Source organism: Pteropus medius, unplaced genomic scaffold, assembly GCF_902729225.1.
Source record: "Pteropus medius unplaced genomic scaffold, Ma_sr-lr_union100, whole genome shotgun sequence".
NCBI classification, from domain to species: domain Eukaryota; kingdom Metazoa; phylum Chordata; class Mammalia; order Chiroptera; family Pteropodidae; genus Pteropus; species Pteropus medius.
In genome coordinates, this window is record NW_024352783.1 from 4,837,729 (window position 1) to 4,860,915 (window position 23,187).

Genomic DNA, 23,187 nt, shown 5'->3' on the forward strand with positions numbered 1-23,187 from the left:
AAAAAAAAAAAAAAAAAGAAAAGAAAAAAGGCCATGGAGAGGTAGGGAACTCTAAAGAAAGGGGCGCACACTCCCCACAGCTAAGGGCAGGAAAGCTGAAAAGGCCTCAGAAAGGCAAAGCTTCTAGACTCTGAAAAGCAAGCTCCTTATAAATAAACCCCAGCCTATGCCCTGCCCTTTATTCTGGAAGGCAGAGGGGCAAGGCACACTTTGCCACTCATGAGAGGACAACCCTGTCTCCAGGCTGTCATGAGGCTCAAATGATGTGACAGTGGACTAGACTGAGCCTCAGAGAGGGTCTCTAATTTTCCAGTGACCTGATGCTGACGTCTGTCTAGAGGGCCTTGCAGAATGTGGGCTCCCCTTCAAACCCAGTGCTGGTTGTGACAAGGTGATAGACAGATATCCTCTCACCATGGCCCTGAGCTAGACTCCTTCGTGTGGATGCAGCGCTATCTCTGCCTTGGCCCCACCCCACACAGCCCACACCATACACACACCTTCATATGGTCAAAGGCAATTCCAACTTTCTCGTTGAAGTCGGGACTGAAGAGCGGGATCTTGGCATAGCGCTGGCTGAAGTGGTTCAGCATGATGAACTCTGCATTCATCCGCATCCCCACGCCAATTGCCTGGGAGGTGGTGCTGCAAAATCAAAGCCAGGTTGCACCTCCACCAAAGGGCAAATTCCAAGGAAGAGCGACACAGGCCCTGCCCCAGCCCCCACCTCCCCTGGCAGTTCCATCACAGTTGATGCCACCATATTTCCAATTTTTTCAAAAACTGTGCTTCCCCGCCCCCGAACTTTGCCTAGAGAACTCTACAGAAATAAAGGCAAAAGAGCCCAGAAGCAAACTGCTGCTCCTAGCTAGAAGCCCCCACAGCCCTCTGATGGGAAGCAGGCTGGCCTCACATCACTAAAGGGCACAGTCTTTCCCAGCAGGGCTGATGCGAGGCTGCTCAGCTCGTCACCTAGGGGAGGTAGAGGGAGTGGGTGATGATGGCTCGACATTCTCAGCTACCTGTGTGTCTTTTCCACGGCTTCTTCTTCCAAACCATCTTCCAGAGTGGCCTCATGTATCAGGAGGGTGGCGTCTTTCCCTAGAGAGTGAGCACAGGCATCAAGAAGAGTCCTCTGCTGAAGAAGCACTTGGGCTCCAGGTCCATACAGCTGGTCCTGGGCCAGAACTCTCTCCCCTGAACCTATGGTCTGTCTGCGTGTGAGGACGACAACCAGAGGCTGTCAGGACCAGAGTAGGCTGCCTCTACTCACCCATCTGGACCAGAGCCTCACAGGGCATGGTGTCCCCTGAGTAGACCAATTTCCAGCCAGATACGTGGACCAGCGCACAGCCAAAAGCATGCTTGCAATGCCGGACCAGGCAAGTCTGAAACTGAAGGAGCAGGGGAAGGGCTCTGCAGTTGTGCTCCCGACCTCCCCTCCCCGCCTGCGGCCACCAGCTTTACCTCTTCCAAATCACATGTTCCCAGAAGCGAACTAATCAACATTTCAATTGCAGGGTTGGAGACATCAGCTCCTTTCTGAAGGCATTTGGCAGGAATCATACTGTGAGAAATAAAAAATTTAAATGAATAAAAAAATTTAACTTGAATCAAAGTTAAGTCTCTGGCTAGAAAGCTCCAAAATCATTATAGAGAGAGGGAAGGAGGGAAGGAGGAAGAAAGGAGAAGGGAAGGAGGAAAAAAAGGAAGGAAGGATGGATTTAAATCAGTTACTAAGACGGGAAAGGACAGTCGATTAAAAAGAGACAGACCAAAACCTCCAGGCCACTGAGAAAAACCTAATGGGTGAGCTGCCCATGGCTAAGGTCATAGCAGGCCCTTCTCAAGCGGGCTGTGGATGGACACCAGGTGGATGGACTCTTTCCTCATGAGGTGAGGATGGGGCCAACTCCCACCTTATCCACCTGGAGTGGACTGTCTCTGAGCTCTCCATGACCTGAGTGCTTTGCCCTGAAACTGTTTTATGGAGAAGTGCTGGCAAAAGTCTAGAAACTAAAACAGACATGAAATGAGGGATGAGAGTCAATGCATCAAAGAAAACAAACATCTAAGAGGAACCGCCTGATGGCTTCTGCCCTTGACTCAAAGCACTTCTTCGCCACTTCTGCCATATGGGGCCAAGTCGGGAGAAATGTTGCTGGGGGAGAAGAGGAACTGCCCCAGAATAACCTTGAGCTTGTGGAGGAGGAGGGGGAGAACTACAGCTTTGGTGGGCAGGCTGCCTGGAAGCTCACCTGACATGGTGCAAAACCTGCTGGCACTGGTTGTGATACTGCTGGAGCCAGGGCTTGAGCTGGGTTGGGGCAACCACCAGCAAAGGGTGAAAAGGCTTTCCCAGCGATGCCTGAAACAACAAAATCAATGTCAAATCAACGGCAGACATCGCAATAAAAACAGCGTGGAGTGGCAAGAGGTACAGCTGTTTATGTGTAATCCAAAGAAACTCAAAATGGCACCAAAATCAAGTGCTGCACTCACCAAAGCTCGTTCTCTCTGCAGCAGGATATTGAGCAAGCCCTGGAAAGTGAAAGGAGACAAGGATTAGACAAGTCCAAACGCAACTCTGTGTTGGGGGTTCTAGGATGCTCGCCTTGCAGTAGTTCCTTAGCCCTCTACTGGCCACCATTCTCTAACACTGCCATAGTTGGGGGTTGGCACATGCTGACCCATGACCCTGAATGTCACAGGCAACATGGCCAGGAAAGAGAGGGCAGTGGCCCAGGACACAGCTGCCCCCGGGAGACCAAGTCTCCCACCTCTGGCTGAAGATTCCTCTGAACAGGCTGTGAGAGAAGGCAAGATTCAAGACAAACTGGGTGAAGACAAAACCACTATTGCTACATGAAAGCAAAATAAACAGAAAGCAAGACATTCTTACTGGGCAGAGTTGCTACACTGGGGTTTTGTTAAAGGCTGTTACCTGGCAAGAGATGAGAGCCAAAGCTCTGGGCAAGTTTGGGAATGGGAGGGAAGGAGAGCAGCAGCTGCCCTCCAGGTTAGCGCTCTGTTGTCCCGCCCTCACTCACCGTGTGGTGGTCCGCATGCAAGTGGGACACGAACACAGCAGCGAGGGTGCTCAGGACCCTGTCCACGTCATCTCCGTAGTGACGACACAGCTGCCCAAACGTGCCTTCACCACAGTCCAGCAGCAGGGACTTGTCAGAGCTAGAGAGTAAGACCTTCGTCACAGATAGGAAAGAGCTCTGACAGCTCAGAGAATTGTTACTTCAGAGAGAAGAGCAGGAAGTGGCAGGGGTACTTTCTATGTCTTCCATAATCCCTCATGCTGTTTCTCTGAGGACCTTATACACACATGAATGCAAGTGTAATGTCCATCTTCATTATATAGAACTATCCACAGAACCCTGAAGCTCTTTAAAGTATATAGAAAGTATACAGAGCTACACATATGCTGGGCATCAAAAAAAAAAAAGGCTTATGTGGAATGAGAGAGTTAAAACATTTACGAATCTTTGATTATTCCGACTGAATATGGCAACACCCACTGTTGGTAATACCGGAGACAGGCATTGTGTACTTATGAGATCTGGCTGTCATCGAATGTTTTCCTTTTTCAAGCAGTTCTGTTTTTCTCAGCCCATGTCCTCAAAGCTGGCTGGTGCAGGACAGGCCACAGATGTTCCCCCTGGGGAATGAGTTCATGCAGACTCCCAACTAACTGTCAGAGCTTTGGATTTAGCTGGTCTCAAGCAGGACTCAGGGAGCTTTGATTCCACAAGCTCTGCTGGCTATTCTGAGAAGCAGCCGTTACAGAACCTCCGCTCTAGGAAACAGGGCCAGGTCTCCTGCAGGCCTTCCTTCTCCAGGAGGAGCCGTGAGACTGAGAGAACTGCACCTATTTTTCAGAGAGGAGCCTCAGCGCACTGACACATTACATTTGGGGGATAAAGTGGAGTAGGGAAGGCAAGCCAGTGACTACCTTCAGATTAACTGCAAAAGGCTCTAGGGGGTCTCAGAGCACTCTTCACTGAGCGTCTCAGACCCGGGGAAAGCCAGCCCACACCCAGATGCTCTACTGCTATTTCCTCAGTCATAAGAGAAATATGTCCGCAATTTGTATATTTCTGATATTGGGGTGCATCTTATAATTGTTGTGTACATTTAATGCATTATTTGGTTATCATCCACCACTAGCATCTAAGATGTCAAAGCAAAATTTTAAAACCAAGTACTTTAGTCTCACTTCCTTCACATATACACCATGAACATTTTAGAGTGCCCTTGATTAATCTCTGGAGACAAATGACACAAGGGAAAACCAAGAGAATCAACTAAAAACCACCTAATAAGGGGCTGAACACAAAACAAATGCACAGACCCAGAAACTGTTTCGCATATCAGCAGTACCTAGTTAGCAATTAAGACACCAATTCACACTTGGATCTGGCACTTACCAGCTGTGGGAACTAGAGCCAAGTAACCTCTCTGAGCATCAATTTACTCATCAATAAAATGGGTAGTCAGTCACTACTTCACAAGATTAATGTGAAAATTAAGTGAAATGATTTCTTAACAAGGGGCATGGCATACGGTAGAATGGGCTATTTTTATCAAAAGACATAATGGGTGACAAATTTCAGTGATTCCCAGAAGTCTAAGTTAGCTATTGAGACTATAAAATGCATTGAGACCCTCTACTCCACTTCGGGGGCACTCTGGCCAAGATGACAAGCTTAACAGGGTTTTAGACTACTGCATTTTCAAATCAGCGTAATGGGTGGAACAGAACTTTGTTTAGAAAATTAGCATGTTCCTTGATAGATGCATGTTTCCTGGGAAAGCAGTAATACCTTATGTTGATAAGTGTGGAGCTGACATTTCGAATCTTCATCGGGATGGCAGACCCTGTTCCCAGGAAGATGATTTCTGGATACTGTTTTTTTTTGTCTATGGAAAAATACATATAAAAGAGTTCATTTCTTTGGGTCAAATGTGAGCCAGCATTCATTCCTGAGAAAAGTCCAGCTTCCCAAGACAGGATGGTGGGCCTGCCTGGCAAATGTCCTTATGTAAGGGCCTTAGTGAGAGGGGCCAACGGCAGTTTGTGGGTAAATGGCTATCAGTCTGTGAGGGAAAGCAAGTGAATTCCCCAGCACTTCCTCTGACAGAATGGTTCTAAATTTTTTAAATTACAAAGGAACTTCTTTATGCTTAGAATCAGCATTTATCTCAAGGGGCTGGTGTCACCTTGCATCCAGCTCTTAAATCACCAGACCTCCACCTGCTGTATATGCTCACGCAACCCTGCATCACCCCACTTTCTAGGGGATTAAATGGGCTCAGGGGGTCATTTCTCCAGAGAAAGGAAGAGGCAGAGAGCCATGACTCAAATCCAGGGAGACCTGATGATTCTGACACTTGTGCCCCGTCCCTGGCCTCACCAGCCTGACAGGCTCCTTGTACACATTTGCAAGCATGATCTTACTGGATCTTTAATGTAAAACCAGAAATCCAATCATAAACCCAAAGGAAGTAAGGCCATGATAGTTGGTCTTCCTCAAAATATCCAGAGGCTGTGATAAGAGGTGAAGTTTTTACTTGCCTAAGGCTGACCAAAGTATAACCCCAAACCCATCTTCTACTCCAATATTCTCTATTTCTATCATTAGTTGAAAATACACTGGAAAAACCAACCACTGGAGCAGAGGTCATGAAGTCCCCCTACCTACTTTTCCTCAGGGGGGCATGAAAGCCCAATAAGGTGAGCGATGTGGCCAAAACTTTCTGTGGATCCTTATTAGCAAAGCCAGGACTAGGTCCCAAGTAAGCCAAGTCCCAGTTCAAAGTTCTTTCCAGTGTCTCACAGGATTTCTCAGAACCGCTGCACTCAGCATGTGTCTCGTAAGGAATGCCTGGGTGCCATCACCAAGCGTTCCAATTTAATTGCTCTGGGAGGGAGGCAGACACCAGTGTTTTTAAATAGAAAATCGAGAAGCACTGGATTACACAAATAAATCCAGTCATACTGAATCATGCTGAGACTCTACTCAGTGCTATGGAAACACATGCAGGAGGGCAGAGGCCAGGAGAGAAAAGTTGGCCCGCAGTCTCTCACTCACCTGCTGAGGCTGGGCCATCCTGAGCAGTCTTCCTATATTCCTGCACGCTCTCCTGGAAATTGGGGAGCTCCAGGGCTTCGGCTATGAATTCATCAGGGTTGCAAGTAATAAGCGCATCCCTGTAGGGAGAAAAGCATTTCAGGTGACCAAAGCAAACATCAATGTGGAGACCCAGAATTAATTCACAGAGATAATTGGCAGAAACTTCTTTCATATAAAGATTGTAGACTAAGCACTAAGAGATTGGGCAGTTCCGTTTTTACGCCTTGTGGAATCTTTCTCAGCTAAGTGGGGGTCGTGGAGTGAGTTCTGAACAGCTCTACCTCCTCGAAACATCTTCCAGCTCAGAGTCTGACAACCTTGGCACCACTGACATTTGGAGAGAGGCTGGGGGCAGGTCGTGTGCAGCATCCCTGACCTCCACTCACTAAATACCATTAGCACCTAGCATCTCCCTGGAGACCCAGAGGAGGGCCGGGAGAAGGAAAAATGCCCCAGCTGAAGAGCACCACCAGAGAAGAGTGACTCTCAAACTAACATGCATACAACTAATCACCTAGGAACCTTGTTAAACTGCAGGGCCTGATTCAGTGGCTCTGAGGTAGAACCTGAGACTCTGCATTCCTAGCAAGCCCCCAGATAAGGCTATGTTTCTGGTCCTGATGTCACTGAGCAGCATGCTTTGGATCAGTGGTTCTTCAACTTGACTGAGCACTAAAATCACCTCAGAGCTTATGAAGTGAGCCCCAGGCCTAACTCTCAAGTTCTACTTCCACAGGTTACAAGTACAAGGTGAATCAGGGTATCGGCTACGTTTGTTAATTACGGCTTTATGAACAGCATCTGCAGATGCTGACAAAGGGACAACAGGCTCTTCAACCTCTAGACATTACCTATGGGGCCCAGTCATGCTGCCACATAGCCTCTTAAAAAGCCCCAACTAATCAACACAACAGCACACAGCGTCCAGTAATAATCTGAAGCATGGTCTATTTTAATATAGACACTACAGAGAGGGCAGGAAACTTCAAATTTCAAGATTCAGATCTTAAAAATTAAAGGTGTGGGGCAGCAAGCACTTCTCACATTACTGGATGGAGTATAAACTGGTAGAGCCTTTTGGGACCACAAGCTATGTTTATTAAGTGCCTTAAGAAGTACTACACTTTGACTTAGTAATCCCATGTTTAAGAAAGTTCCACTCAAAGACTTATATATATATGACATTTAATGTTTCTTTAGAACAGCAAAAACTTGGAACTGTCTCAGATTAACAAACATCCCTATCTAGAATATCGATAACATCTCATTACTGACAACTACATAATGATACAGGAAAGACTATATAATGATATAGTACCATACAACAACACTGAGATGTCAGGCCACAAATCTACAGAAAAATACTTTTTAATACATCCCCATATATTCAAAGTTAAAAAAAAAAAACACAAAATGTTAACAATCATTATCTCTCATCTTGGGATGAAGGGGTTATGGGTGATTGATTTTCTTCATCATACTTTCTTTCTACATTGTAAAACAACGAATCTGTATCGCTATTTTATCAGAGAAAACAATTACAGAAAAGGATAGTCATTGGCCCCAATCCTTCCACCTCAACCATATTAGAGTCAGCTTGTTTTAGCAAATAAATATGTACTGGAATACAGCCACACCCATTCATTTACCTATTGTCTATGGCTCTTTCCTGATACAATGGTGGCTAAGTAGCTGTGATAGAAGCCACGTGGCTTACAAAGACTTCAGTATTTACTACACGCCCTTCACAAAAAAAGCTTGCCAACCCCTGACCCAGATCATTCCATAGGCTCAGAATCACACAGACCTCTGCCATTCCCTCCGGGGACGGAGCTGATACTTGAGGAGGCATTCACCACGGACTGTGGGAACAGTGAAGGCGGTGTCTTCTTCCTAAAAAGAGACAAAAACACACTCTGTAGAGAGAAAGAAAAGGGTAGGAACCAGGCCAACAGGGACCATTCTGTGACACTACCTTACAGTGTAGACTGGCGAGTGGGGGGAAGATGTTGGGGTGGATGAGGTTGAGCTGTGTTTGAATCTTGAGGCTACGGAGGTTGTGAACTGATGTACAATTCTCATTCAGGATCAGGTGCTGCGTGTCAGGCCCAAACCTAAGATGAAATAGACTATGTTCACGGCGTCCCTTTGGGAACATTTCCATCTGAGGAGCAGCACTGGAGAGTAGGAGCAATAATGTAGATGGAGTATTCAAAGAGAATAAGTGACTTGTCCAGAAAGATTGCTACTAAATGGCCAAACATAATCCTACTTCTTCTGTCTCAAAGTCCAGCGTTCCCTCCAAACCCAAACGCCTTTGGCTATGTTGAAAAGAATACGAGAAAATATGAGAAAAGTTACGATGTTTGGACCCTACAGCTACAGATTGAAAACCAAATGGAGTACAGGGTGAAAAAAAAGCCTAAAGAGAGGAAAAAAATGATGTATGTTAAGACTCAAATTCTAAAGGAACAGAGGAGAAAGAGAGCTGAGGAGTAAGAGACTGCCAGGGCTAATAGAGAGATGAAGAAAGAGATGAAGGGAGAAGCCTGGGAAGAAACAGGAAGAGGAGGCTGAACTGCCACCCAACGTTACTATGCACTGCAAATTCTACACAAGTCAATTCCTTCCATCTGGTGCTGTCTCAGCCAATAAGCCAATGGGAAAATGTGACCTCTCCTTCCAGTTACTAAATTTTGGTAAACCATCTGCCTCACAGGGTTGTTGTGAAGATTGAGAAAATGAAATAAAATGCAGACTATTTAATATACTGCCTGACATGTGTTGGGTGTTTAAGAAACTGAAGCCATTATTTTAAACTCCAAGTCTCTTCTTTAGGATACACACAGAATCATCAACAAAAGGCAGCGTTTGTTCAGACACTGAGCTTAGAGAGTGTAAGTCGATACTAAACTGAGCCCCACATAAGCCATTTGTGCGCGCACTGCACCACCTAGTGGTGGTATTTCTTGACAAGAGTGGCACAGATGTACACAGAATTCAGGGACAGCAGGAATCCCAGAGAAGCTTAGGCAGGTGTGTAAGGGAAGGCAGCACTTAAAAGAGTGAGGGGGAAGAGGGGTGGAGATTTGTCATGCATGTGCCCTGGGTCAGGCTCCATACCTCTCCATCCACTGCTGGTATCTGCTATCTGCAAGCACATACTCGGGGGCCACGTGAACCACCAGCGCCACAGGGGCATCGGCCTTTCCTTGGTACCTGAGTGGACAGAAGGGTGGGGCTTTGCTTTATAAAGTGATACAAACTCAGAACATGCACAAATGGGGCTGGAAAGCCAGGGAGAAGCACCGCGCAGCTTTCTTGGGGACTGTGATGAGACTGCAATCATTAAATCCAGGCTAGGTAGGCTGTTCCTGGCTACCCTCAGAAGTGCCTGAGCATGGCGGAGCCCAGCGCTGACCTGGGATTCCTCTATTCAGCAAGCTCTGGGTCTTTCCAGCGGCCTGCTTGAGCCTTCCTCAGGGCTGTGCTGCAGACCGAGGCTTCTCCTGCTCCTCCTTTTGCAGGAGTCAGACCTGCAAAGCCTTCTCCTGCTTCCTCTCTTATCTTTCACAGGCATTTCCTCCAAGAAATCTCTTACACTTCCAATCCCACCTTGGCATCTGCCTTCCAGAGGACCCAAGACAGATGGAAAATTAAAATTATCTGTAATTTCGCCATCTAGAGAGCCAATCACTTACTAACATGTTGAGGTGTTTCCTTCCAGTTCCCTTAAGGAAAATACATACAGTAGCTGTTTTTATTTACTCCCAACCCTTTTCCAAACACACACATGTGGGAGTTCGCAGGCTGGGTATTTAAACCTGACAGTGACATATCAATGCACATGGCTCTCGGCTCACACCGTCACAGTGACTTGAATAGCTTTGCTGCCTATGATTTGATTAAAACATAAAGCCTGTGCCACCAGAGTACCCAAAGAGAATAAAGTGGAATTCGAGAACCATGTCTAACACTCTTATGTTAAAAGAGCTACAGCTGCCCAGAAGGATTTGTTGTGCTTAACAGAATAAAACAATAAGTGAAAAAGAATAAATAAAAATTAAGAACAAGAAAAATATGGATAGAATAAACTACTAAGAATGGGACAAAAGTAAAACACAGATGTGTGGGTCAAAGATTCTACTCAGGATAAAGCTGAACTGCAAAATGGGTCGACTTCTTTAGAAGACGAAAAAGAATGGCACTCAGGCATGAGTCGGCCTCGGCCTCTCACATCAGCACAGTGGCTTTCCCAGAGACCCGGCTCCATGCCAGGAGCAACCACCGGTCAGGGGATGCCCTGTCGATGCTGCTGGGCTTTGTCAGCTGTGTGTCGGCTCTCATTTCTCCCACCTCAGAAACTGTCATCACCTCTGGAAGGTTGTGTTCGCACAGATGGGTTGAATGAATCCTTCATCTGGACATTCGACCACGACAAAAGCAAGACTGGGATCCGGAGGAGTACAAATCTCTTCAGGTAAAATCTGCAAAATCATTGGGGTGATGATGCTCTCTCACAGCAGAGTCACAGCTCAGCAAACATATCTGACAGCCTTCAAATCCACTGCTATCATTACATAAGCTCTACTGAGCAAGCACAATGCCAACATAAGGATCACCACTAACACCCTTCCTGCTCTCTCTGCTTAAACTTAGGCAGGCAGCTGACTAGCAGAGGGCATTTCAAAGCTGGAGTGGCCAGGAAGCCAGGCATGGCATGCACGGTTCTCTTGGGTCTATGGCCATTGGTCCTAAAATTTTTAAGATGCCAGAGAAAACATCCTGGTAAAGAACACGGTGGCACTCTTTTGAGCCATGCACCTAAAGTTCCATCCAATGGGGTCTGCCTATGCTCACGTAAAAGGGAAAGAATCCACCTATTAGGAGGACGACCTCCCAATCCTAAGGGACAATCTACAGAAAAGCCCTAGCGCCGATATGCAGGGACAAGTCTAGATAAGTGACCCCATGTTATCCCTTAGCCAAGTGATGAAATCCAAGCTGTTCCACATCCCTCGAAAGTGGTAACTATAGGGTCTGAGCCAGATAGCAACTCTGTCCAATGTTCCAGGCCCTCCCTGTATATAGTAAAGCATCATAAAAATGGAGCATCTCACCTCTCTTCCCTCATAAGTGACACTTTTCCCGTCCTTGACAGCAGCAATGATGGGAGCAATGGCAGCTGTCCCACTGAAACGAAGAGGCAAGCCTTCTGTGAGATGAGGAGCTTTATGAACAAAAGTATGCCCACCAAGTCCCCAGCAGCAGTGCACCCTGACACTCACACTGGGAGGCCCAGCTCCTTTGCTTTAAGCACCAAGAAGTTTCCTTTCTTCAGGTGAAGCTGCAACGAAGAGAACTTAAATGTAATTTCAGTGACTAATGAAGAAACTTGGTTTTAATCAATTTTCTTATAAGTGCATCTTTCTGGTTTTACTTTTTAATTATTGTTATTTTCTTACAATTCATTACAATGAAGGTTAGGTTATTGCTTTTAGGTAAAGTATATTATATTCTGAAGAAGTCATTTATTTTGAAATGCTTTAGTAATAAAAGCTGAATGATTTAAAAACAGTCCTTTATTTCACTACATTAACTCCTTATAGATTTAATAAAATATAAGCCATTTCCATAGCAAATAAAAAAAGTATCCTTTAAGTATCCTTGCGGAGAAACACTCTTCTGTTTTATCATCCTGCACTGGTCAACTAATAGCTACAGGAATGTTCCCAGGACATCGTCTAACAGAGAAATGACCAGGCACATCACTATGTAACACAATATTGCAATGACAGTGATAGGGCAATAAAAGTTTGGACAGTTTTTCTCCCCTATTTTTCACATATTTGGCAATACAGTACTGTTGTTTTTATAGTGGAGAAAAATAATTTGAAAATTCTCAATATAATCTTATTACATCAGAAGAGAAAACAACAATTGTAGCATAAAACCTCATTATCATCATTCTGTACTGAAAAATTTGAACATTTTTGGTATCTATATATTTCACACATAATAAGAGAAAAAAGACTGAAATGGCATAAAATGTTAATAAACCTTTTGGTATTGTATTCGATGCTCATTTTCTTCTTTCAATCTTTATTTAAACTATTTGCATTTTCTTTTAACTTCCTGAAGTTAAGAAATTACTCTTAGGGCAAAGGCTCCAATCTGGATCCTCAAGTCTTGTTATGATTCTAGAATTTTCTTTGAAAATATTACCGTAGAGGAAGGCTTACAGCCTAAGTGTGCACACATAACACAAAGATGATAGAGCTTAGATGACATCTTTAGATAGTGACACTAACAAGCACTGTTGTGAGCATTCTCTCCACAGACCCAAATGGATCTGAGGATGGAAAATAAATGTTTCTAATGTCTAACAGGAACTTACAGACCTAAGACAGGCAAAACTCATCTCTCTACTACGAGCTGAATTCAACCCATGGAGAGAGTTGTTCTCATCTAAGGAATGTAAAGTATTTGGAAGACAGATGAGGACCAGAATGCAAGCCCACAAGGCCCCAAGCAGGTACACAGTTGTCTGGAGCCCATGCTCTCCTATCGGATGAGTGCCTCAGGCCCTTGTGCAAGAGCCTGTTTTCTCCAATCTCCCAGAAGTTGAACTAGCTCAGCTTTATTGCCTTCCAAACCCTTAGCAGGGGCACAGCAAATTAATTAGAAGAGAGAAAAGGGGCTACAGGCTGACCTAGGGAGAGCAGCTCTCAGAAGCAGGAGCAGACAGCCAGGCAGGACACAGAAGCCACAGCAGCAGCTTGCAGCTACTTAGTGTCAGAGCCTCAGCTCCCAGAAACAGCTGCTTGCTAATAAACTCTTGCTAATTGCTAGAGTTTATAAGGATGCACTCCTATCACACAGAACACATTTCATTATGCTCGATGTAATCTATTTAGGAAGGTAGATGGGATCTAATACACATAACAATTACCATGTAAACTACTTAAAAATATATTTTGCTGCCTAAAAACTCAGAAATACACAATAAGCCTATTGGCAGTGGCACTTAATTTTTATAAAAATTACTATTATTATTCAAATAAATTAACAAGTGATATTGATAATGATCTTGCAACTAATAATTAACATTACCACTAAACTTCCATAAGTATTTTCACTTCTTGGTGTTAGAATTTGGATGAAAATGAGAAATATATTTTAAAATCAACATCGCTTCTCTAAAAAAAAAAAAATCAAAGCCCAGAAAAAGAAAATGTAGTCTTATCACAGATTAGACAAAAAATGTGGAGTCCAATAAAAAATAGATCATTAGTCAGATCTGAAAAATACCTATTATAATAACATTTTCATAGAATTTGACCAATTTAGGATTTGCAGATCAAAGCCTTTGTGAATGCTTGCCAATATTAAATAAGTCCTGATGTTAGCAACTTTAAAAGTACCGTTAAATGTAATAAACTAAAACGGAGTTGAAGGAGCCTGAATAAAAGCCCGATTTGTTTGAAAGAAAATAAAGCTTTTGCTGAAAACATTATCTTTAACTTTAGAAGCTCAGCCTTTATCTTCAGAAACATAACTTTTAACTATTTCCGAAGTTCAAAAGGCCCAAACAGAGCCAAATAAAAAAGAATATATAGATAGACCAACAAAACACTGAAGAGAATTTGAAAGCATATAACAGTATAAGTGGTATATTGAGAAATAGGGTATCTGTGTTTCTTCTTGCACAGGTGACTTAGAAGCTGCTACCTGAGAATTACTGGACAAGTGCTAACCCAAGGTCATTACGCATGTGCTCACTTAAAGCCCACCAGAAAGGTGCTTACCTTACAGACGAAAGCTACAACCAAGGAGGGATCCCTGCCACCCCTTCTCTGGATAACACCTGAGAAAAAACAAATCTGATTATAAGAAAGTAAATGTGAAGGTTTATAGGCTTCACAAATCAATGCTTATCTGACACCTAATTTGACTTCACACAAAATTAAACATACATAACTGTCCCAATACAAAGGCTGAAGAAAGCACTGGCATTTTTTCAAGCAGACCTTTTGTTTTTCCTATTCGTGTTGAAATTTGAGTAAAATAAAAATGCAAAACTCCAAGTAGAAAAACTTTAGAATGGCAGGTGAAATGTATAAAAAATGACACTTTACCTAGGAAAGGAGAAGAGAGAAAAAACCAAGTTGTAAGGTGGTTTATAAACAAGTGTAAGAATAGGTGAAATAACAGAAAAGCTAAAAGGCCTGCAGAGAAGGTATGGGTTTGTCTTCACCCGTGTCATCCAAAAAAAGGATGCTTACAGGGTTGGCCTCTTCTCGGTCATCAGACAGACACGACCCCAGAGCAGAAAAAGGAACTTAGCAATGTGCCCAACACGGGACAACAGAATCCTTAAGCAGTCCAATTCCTTTGATACATCTACTCTTGGAATTTTAATCCAGTTTCCCAGTAGGTTGTCACTCTGAAAGAAAAGGTGCAGATCCACTCACTGATATAACTGTTTTGTCAGCTTAGCAGTTATGGTTCTGCATTAATGAAAAATTAATTTGCATTAATGTTGTATTAATGGAAAACACAAAAGCCTTGATATGAATCAATTTGTCAGACCCTGCTCTGCTCTGGGTAAACTGAACACAAGTCTGGGGCCCACGCAGGACTATGGACTGGCTCTTAAAAGTCCACACTGCCACCTTACGACAATCCTTCTCATTCCCCACACAGGCCAAGTCCTAACATGCTGAGAAAAAAGTATCTGTTTTACATGCAGAGCTTTCTTATGATAAGGATTCTAATTTAGAGCATTAAGAGGCAATGGATTAAGAAAACAGAATTCTTTTTACAGTGTACTGTTTAACCAGCATTACCATCTGCAAGGTGCTGCTCATTCTCAGTGGATCTAGAGTCTGAAGACTGCTCTGGACTGAGACTTTCTGGACTCTGTGATGGCTGGTGCTTTCCATACCTCTGTTCACCTGGTCGGTACAGGAAACAACCCAATTACACACCATGCAAGGTGAGCTCTCAGCCAGAGCCCATATGTTCACACATTAATGGGAATGTCAGAACACCCATTAAGTCAGCATGCCATGTCCTACAGCAGTAAATAACTAGTTACCTCCCCACTTGGTCTCTGGACTGCATTTACATCTTATTTATCTTTTTGTTTCTTCTCAGCTCAGAGCCTTAACTATTGTAGGAACTCAACAGAGTCTGTTGACTAAAAAGCATATAGGTAGTAGGATAGTTTATTCATCATCATCACTCTCAATAAAGAGACTAGGCCTGAAGGTTATCCATCTGCATGAAGAGTATAATGTTGCAATCACTTAAATCTCAAAGTAAAAAGAAAAACAAAACAAAACAAAAAAACAACAAAACACTGCTCTAGGAAGCTGATGCACAGTTGCTGGTCTCACAGAAGCCTGCTTGCTCCTCTGGCATACTCATTCCCTTAGTGCCCACTGGGTGCTGAGAAAGCAACACCAGCAGGCCAAGCAAGTTCACACTTGTCACACAAATATAAAAGTGAACTGTTCCGTGCTAGGGAGGGAGGAAGAGGGTGCTAGAAAGGAAGTGGAGGGACACAAATCAGGCTGGGGGATGGAGTGGGGGTCAGGAAAGGGAAGGTATCTGAGCAGGAGTGAGCCAGGCAAGGAGTTCTAATGGGACCAGCCATCTCACTGGCACTCACTTGTACCTTTGCTTGAGCCACACTTCTTGCCTCCCTCCCTCCTTCTATCCATGGGTGAGCATGAGCCTTGTCTCCTGTCAGGTCTTAGATTTCTCTGGCCTTTGCTGGGGGCTCTCATCTGTACCCTTTCAGCATTTGGCAAGCATCACACTAGTTAGCAATGTCAAGGGAATGTCCTGACTGCTCTGCATTCTCCTGGAAGACAGTAAAACCTGACCAAGTGTGTTTAGCCAGATTCAAGGACAACTCTGACATGGCAGGGCCCGACGTGCAGACTGTCTCTCTCTAGGTCAAAACTACATCATCTGGCCCTGAGACCTGAGAAGGTTCCTGTGACCTTCTGACCTCCTAATAGCACTTCTTTAAAGTTGCTATTATCAGAATTTATTTCAAAAGATCCTTTGAGGAGGATATTTATTTACGTCTGTGGCAAATAAACCCTAAGCAAGAAATGTACAAATCTAAGAGTGATATATTTTCTGCCAGTGCTTGTTATGTAATATTCCAAGGTTTAGTCCCTATCATTATATATGACTTAAACGTATCTGCCCATAAGATTATAAGCTCCTTAAAGGCAGGATCCATATCTTAATTTCTCAGCTAAATTTCCTAATTATGCTCAGAACACAAAACTGGGTACACAAAGCCAGTATTCAAGCATTTCTATTTTCACCCACACTTTCCTTACCCAGGACCTACATCCTCCTCCTCCTCTTAGGAAATGTGGTTTTCTTACTCACTGTATATGGGGATCTGGAAAACTGTCATGGTCTCATCTTTATATTCTGGTGCAGTGTGGGGTCGCACAGCTATGTGAAAAAGACAACAGGAAAGCAACTACATTAGTACAGAGATGTGTGAAAGTTAACTTTCCAGATCATTGACCACGAGCAACTGAATTTCCTTAGAATTTTGGTTAAGACACAGCACTAAAACTAGAATTTCTGAGTAAATTAAAATTTGGGGGGAAGAAGAAAAATATATTTTCATCAGCCATTAACATTTACTATGGCCAAATGAAAAGACATTATGATCACTGGTGACTGTAAAAAAAACAAAAAAACAAAAAAACAATACTCGATACTCAAATTTAAGAGGCACAAGTTAACATACAGCATTGTGAGCCAGAGAATCTACCATCTCAACTGTAAGAGCTGGTACTGATTTTGAAAAAAATATCTAAATTGGTGTTTCTACAGAATAGGAGTGCATTAACAAGCCAGAGATGCACATCACCTCCAGGACAGGAGCCTGCCAGCATCCTTAGTTATGCCTCTCCCCATGAAGAGGTCACATGCAGCATGGCCAGAACTGAGGTTCAGTGTTAAAGGGCAGCAACAAAATCTGTAGGTCCCTCAGTTCACATCCCTTCTCCCTACTGCAAGGAATTCAAGGCAATTCAAATCTGAAAACTATCTCCAGCCTATATTTGGGGAATATAGAAAGTGTTAACAGGCAGTATTTTTAAAATGCATCTATGTCGATAAAGCATTTAAGGTTTAATTTAGGTAGGTCTTTATGGATTCTAATTTGAGAGATTGGGGCATATATGAGAAAGAAATGGAAGATGAGTCATAATCAGGGACATACCTAGGTCTATTCCTTTCAATGGACCAGAAAATATTTTGATGGCCTCTAGGTATTTTTCCTACAAAAGATAAAGAAAAGAAAGAAGTGAGCAGTTATGGTTGCACAAGTGCAGAATACCACAATGTATCCAAGTATATAAGAAGTATCGATAGGTATCAACATGACCTTTAATAAGTATTTTGAGCTTCCTTTATGCAAATATTTACCAAGTGCCTACTATAGGTTCAATGTCAAGGATTCCACAGTGAGAAAGAAATGGGGTCCTTGCCCTCATGAACAGCAGAATCCAGTGGAGGAGACAAAAATGAAATGATAACACAAACAACAACTGAGTGGCAGCTGTGCTAAGTGCTTAGTGGTAACTGTGCTAAGAAACAGGAAAAACACATGGAGCTGGGATACACCTTGTCTGGAGAGTCAGGGATGGTTCCTGAGTCAATGACCTTTCAGCTGAGCCCTGAAGGTTTGGAAAGATTTAGGCAGGGAAGAGAAGAGGTAGAGGGAACTCATGTATGGATGAAAACCCTGATATGGGAAGGAGCTACAGCGCAGGGCAGTGGGACTAAGCGTTGGCCCATGTAGCTCCAGCTTGGTAACTGGGACACAGATGCAAATTTGGGCAAGGACCAAGGCCTGTAGGACTTGTGGGCCATATTAAGATGTTTGGACTATACCAGAATGGAGAACCTTTGAAGAGTTTTAGGATAAGTGCCATTCCTGCTATTAAGCCTTAAAGAGGTCCCTCTGCCTGCTGTGTGGCAGGTGGATTACAGGGAGGCAATAATGGATGTGGGATGCTATCACAGTAGACAGGTATAGTAGATGGAGATAATGAAAGCTTTAATGCGATGAAGATAAATGGATAGATTTGAGGAATTATTTTGAAAACAGAATTAACAGTATTTTGGTGATTGGTTATCTTCATCTTAAGAACTGGGAAACAATATTCAACAGTTTTAGCAATGTGCACACAACTTCCAATAGTGTAATAAGCAGAGTTGAAATTATGAAGATGTCTCAAATATAATAAATAGGTAAGAATAAAAGCTAACATTGTGTTCCTAGTTGGTGCCAAACCTGGAATAAATTGGTTTAGTGCTTTATATGTTACCTCACTTAATCTTTAACAACTCAATGAAACATTACAGCCATCTTACAGATGAAGAAACTGAGGCTCCAAGAGGTAAAGTAACTTGTTCAAGGTCATAAAGTTAACAAAGTTTGGGCTCAGGCTTTTTAATCTCCATTATCAGTTATCTCTGGAGGACAGAAAATTGATTTGCAAAATGAAAATTCCTGTTACAACTTTAAAAAAGGAGGGGTAAGCTTTAAAAGCTGAGTCAGGAGAGACTCACCAGTTGTGGAGGTCCAGAAAGTACACACTTTGGAAGCCCAGTTTCCTTTAAAGTAAGAATCATTCCTAAAAAGGACAAATAAGATCAGATCTCTCACCACATGATCTGTAGTTGCCACCACGAGGAGCACTCCTTACAAACCAGCTATTTTTCTACTTGTCTTCATTCCAGCTTCTAATGATCAGAGAACATGTGTATGGCAGAAGTGATGCTAGCTAGAGGTATAAGGCAGGGGTCCCCAACCCCCAAGCCGTGGACCGGTACCAGTCTGTGGACTGTTAGGAACCAGGCCTCACAGCAGGAGGTGAGCGGCTGGCAAGCGAGTGAAGCTTCATCTGTATTTGCAGCCACTCCCCAGCGCTAGCATCACTGCTTCAGCTCCACTTCAGATCATCAGGTATTAGATTCTCATACGAGCACCGGTCCCTGGTGCCAAAAATGTTGAGGACTGCTGGTATAAGGGACAGCAAATATTCCTCGAATGCCTCTAGAATGAGCAAGGCTGATACTAGGGAGATGTAGTGATGTACCTAGGGTGCAAAATCAGGTGGGGCTGTGAGGCACATAGAGTGCAAATTCACATAAGTGAAGGGATGGCCTTAAATTTTGCACCCTAGGTACCTCTTTGCCTCACTCTGGTCTCAGCTCAGAGAATGTAACTGGTTTAACTCTCCACTCCTTCGTATCCACATCACAAAGCTTACAGAATTTGGTGGCAACACAATCCTGACTTTCCTGGTGGGTGGGCATGAATAATGCGGTAATCTGAATAGGAGTATCTGTGTGTAGCTGCTGATGTTCTCAACAGTAAATATATTTACTGTAATCACCATCACCACATTCTCCAGTTTACTGTCACGTATCTCCAGTCCAGCAACTCAATAAATGAAGTGGATGGTAACACTTAAGGGCAGAATCCATGTTAAACTCTGCCCTTCTGAGTCACCGCTTTAGATGCTCTATGCTGTAGCTGACTGAGCTATCATAAAAAGAATTCCTGCTCCTCTGGACTCAGAAGATGGGAAAAAAAAGGGCAAAGTAGGTTAAAACCCCAGAGACTTCCCTCCAACCTATGATGTTAGAAAGAATATGCTCACCACACAATCCCCCAACGTTACTCCAGTGCATTCGGGTCAGGAATATGTTGTCCAAACGAGATACCTTCAGCCTAAGAAAGAGAAACATTTGAGCAGGACAAAGCAGATTGACCAGGGACCCTTTCTTTTGCTATAAAAACACTCCTACCTCTCATCTCAGCTTTCAATCCCCATAATCATCCCCACCCCAAAAGAAAATTGTTGACTCACTTGTGCTCCTGCATGAGTCGCTGGACTCCTTCCCCACAGTTGAAGAGATACCTACAGGACGAATATTAAACGAGATGCTTGTAAGATTATATTCTGTAAGGTCTCTTCCACTGTTTAGAGGCTTTACTGTACACTTTAAGGGTAAATAAAAAACCGTAACAATATATGCTGTATCTGGCAGCATTTCTATTAGGACAGCAGGTTTTGAGAGGTTTTAGCAAAGGCGGGACGGGATTGGATGCTTGTGCAGGCTGGTGTTGGGACGAAGATGGGTTCTTCCCACTATCACCAGACCTGTCAACCCCACACACCAACTATGAGCCCTCCACGTTGGCGTGCACGGGAGCGGGTGCGGCTCAGACAGTAGTAAAGGTGAAGCTGGGAAAAAGAACGCTATACTCTTCTTAAATTCTTCAGGGGTCCCAGAAACGATACGAACGTAGGATGTAAGGGTTCGCTAGGACCTCTCACCCACCAAAAGACAAAGATGGGCTGCGATAGTGAAATCTCAGATGTGTGAAGTAGGTAGGGATAACCGCAGCCCCGGGAGGTGCAGCGATGCTCCTGGGAGCGCAGCAGGGAGGGCCGGGCGGGGCTCCGTAAGGAGACGCCGCGAAGGCCAGGCCGGACCCCCGGCGCGACTCACTGACCGGTTGTACTCAGAGAAGACGTAGAGGGCCGCACCCGCGTCCCGGCCGCCGGCCGCCACCACTTGCAGGTACACGGTGTTCGGGCCCCCGGGCTCCCACGACGGGCCGCGCTTCTCCCGGGTGCGCAGGTGCCGCAGTGGGTCCTTGGGCGGCCGCTGGCGGCGGGCGGGTCCCTGCGACATGGTGCGCCCGGCCGCGGACCGCAGCAGCAGCAACGAGCGAAGCGCCCACATGCGCCAGCTTCCACCCAGGCTGCGAAAAGCAGTCGGTCACCTAGGTCCGCGTGCCCCACGCCCCGCCCCACGGTCCCGCATGGCAAGTCCAGCCAGTCATTGCGCCGCAAGCGGAGCTCCTTGCCTACGCGAGGATGCGCGTCCAATAGAGAGGAGCCTTGTCGCTCGGGACTTGTCAATTGGCGGTGGCCATAGAGTGGGGGAATGCTAGAGCGCCCTGAAGACCCCGCCCCTTGCTTTCTTCCGGGTTTCTCCGGGCGATTCTTTCCGGAAACCACCATTTACTTGGGGCGGAACTTCCGAGAGCACGTGAACGGGAAAAGCAACTGGGTGTTCTAGTGTTCCAGAGAGTTTGGACCCCCGCCACCGTAAATTGTGAGCTATCTGCTACGCAAGTTATACCCTTGGAGCTTTGATTTGCTTTTGCAGGTGATTATGTTAGGATCAAATGTGAGGAGCTAAATTATATAGAGCCTAGTGTAGGAGCTTTCACTAATTTTATTCCTCTTGTAATTCGTATGAATACATGTTAATCACTTTTATTGGCTTTGGGTAAAAAAAGCATGAGTAGTCAGGGGTTAAGAGAACAAACTCAGGAGCAAGAGTCTTGGGTCTGTTATTCAGCCATAATAAATAAGGATTTGCAACATCATGGATGAACTTTGAGGGCATTATACTGCAAAAAACAAAGGGAACCACTTTAAAATACAGTCAGAGCTGCCATCCCAGAGGAATTGCCTTGCACCTCTTAGTCTTCAGACATTTGGAGTGTTAAAACTGGCCAAAGTAACCTTTGTTCTGGGCCTAAAGCAACATTGTATCGCAAACAAGTGTTAGCAAAGATAACAAGAAAGTAGACACTATGACTATAAGACTGATGACTAATGACTACAGGCCTGAAAATTAAAAACATTGTTTCAAATTAACATCACTATGTTATCTGCACCTATAGAAATGCCATCTGTTGATATAGCTGATGAGATAACTGGTATAATTTTTCCCTTTCCCTTTTTCACAAAAACCCTTTGCCTTCTGATTAGACACTATTTGGGTTTCTGCCTGAATCAATGCTTTTCTTTTACTCTCAAATAAATGCTTGCTACCTCTCGCTTTGGCCTTTTATTTTTAGGTAACATTGCTAAGTGAAGTAAGCAAGAGAAAGGCAAAAACTGTGATTTCACTTATCTATGGAATAAAAAATAAAACACAGAAACAGAGTAGATTGATGGTTACAAGGGGATGAGGGGTAAGGGAGATAGGTGAAGGTGGTCAAAGGATACAAACTTTCAGTTATAAGATGATTAATGTACCCCATGGTGACTAGTTAACAAGACTGTACTATATACTTGAAAAGTTACTAAGAGAGTAGCTGCTAAAAGTGCTGACCACACACACAAAAAGGTAACTATGTTGAGGTGATGGATGTGTTAATTAACCTTATGTGGTAGTCATTTTGCAACATACATTATTGAGTTGTATACCTTAAAGTTATACAATGTTACATATCAGTTATACCTCAATAAAGCTGCGGGCGGGGGGGGCGGGTTGGCAAAAGCGATACTAAGCTTTTAAAAAGATATTAGGAAGTGCAGTAAAATACTAATATTTCCCTTTGTGCTGGCTGGAAAATTACTGTTTGGCTATCGCCCATGGGAACATAATGCTCTAACAATAAGCTTTCTGCTTCTGTATCCCCCACTTGCACAACCAACCTGTGGGTTGACAGTAAAAAGAAGAAAAATAGACTTGTGTGTTCAAACAGGATGAAGAATGGGGTTTAGATCTTAAAAACCCTGTACCTCTACATTTCAGGGCTGCTTAATTTGGGGCCTGCATATCCCTGGCAGACCCAGTTGGCTGAATAAAGAGTGTGTTTCCTATAACTCATTGATTTCTGGTGGTCCGTGTGTCTATTGGGAGCTGGCGGCTACAGCACCTTGATGACTACTTTAATCCTTTTTAAAAAAATGTTAAGTTCCATGCAAAGAAAAATAAATTTTGGTTCTGTTTTACTGGTTCCCTAGGCTCATATCTGTCAGGTAATCCCAAACTGTTTATACTTTAAAAATACAGGCAGACTCATTTTGGTCATCTACTTATATAAAATTCTGAGAGCGGGGTGAAGACGTGTGGAAAAATTAGTGTTTATGAGATTGTTTCCATGGCACAGTATTCCTTTCTGCACTGATGCTCTGAGTCATATTTTTATGCCTAGTATATGATGAAGATA

The 23,187-nt window shown here is 43.9% G+C and overlaps 1 protein-coding gene across 2 annotated transcripts in view; it reads right to left on the minus strand.

Annotated features, from left to right (window-relative positions):
• ELAC2 (elaC ribonuclease Z 2) overlaps nt 1–21,087 on the minus strand; it is a 22,556-nt gene extending 1,469 nt beyond the window's left edge. The window contains exons 1-23 of one of the 2 annotated variants that reach the window (XM_039847382.1): nt 20,725–21,087; nt 20,075–20,125; nt 19,865–19,935; nt 18,768–18,832; nt 17,413–17,470; nt 16,563–16,631; nt 14,996–15,103; nt 13,955–14,013; nt 11,435–11,493; nt 11,267–11,339; nt 10,521–10,633; nt 9,270–9,365; nt 8,122–8,260; nt 7,954–8,039; nt 6,105–6,223; nt 4,836–4,932; nt 3,051–3,189; nt 2,503–2,541; nt 2,259–2,368; nt 1,468–1,567; nt 1,274–1,394; nt 1,023–1,101; nt 501–645 (exon numbers count right to left, since the gene is read on the minus strand). In XM_039847382.1, coding sequence (XP_039703316.1) covers nt 501–645; nt 1,023–1,101; nt 1,274–1,394; nt 1,468–1,567; nt 2,259–2,368; nt 2,503–2,541; nt 3,051–3,189; nt 4,836–4,932; nt 6,105–6,223; nt 7,954–8,039; nt 8,122–8,260; nt 9,270–9,365; nt 10,521–10,633; nt 11,267–11,339; nt 11,435–11,493; nt 13,955–14,013; nt 14,996–15,103; nt 16,563–16,631; nt 17,413–17,470; nt 18,768–18,832; nt 19,865–19,935; nt 20,075–20,125; nt 20,725–20,957 — 2,229 coding nt within the window. In that variant the 5' untranslated portion in view covers nt 20,958–21,087. The remainder of the gene's footprint in view (nt 1–500; nt 646–1,022; nt 1,102–1,273; nt 1,395–1,467; nt 1,568–2,258; nt 2,369–2,502; nt 2,542–3,050; nt 3,190–4,835; nt 4,933–6,104; nt 6,224–7,953; nt 8,040–8,121; nt 8,261–9,269; nt 9,366–10,520; nt 10,634–11,266; nt 11,340–11,434; nt 11,494–13,954; nt 14,014–14,995; nt 15,104–16,562; nt 16,632–17,412; nt 17,471–18,767; nt 18,833–19,864; nt 19,936–20,074; nt 20,126–20,724) is intronic. The other variant, XM_039847383.1, reaches the window with a different exon arrangement.
• Between the last annotated feature and the right edge of the window lie 2,100 nt (nt 21,088–23,187).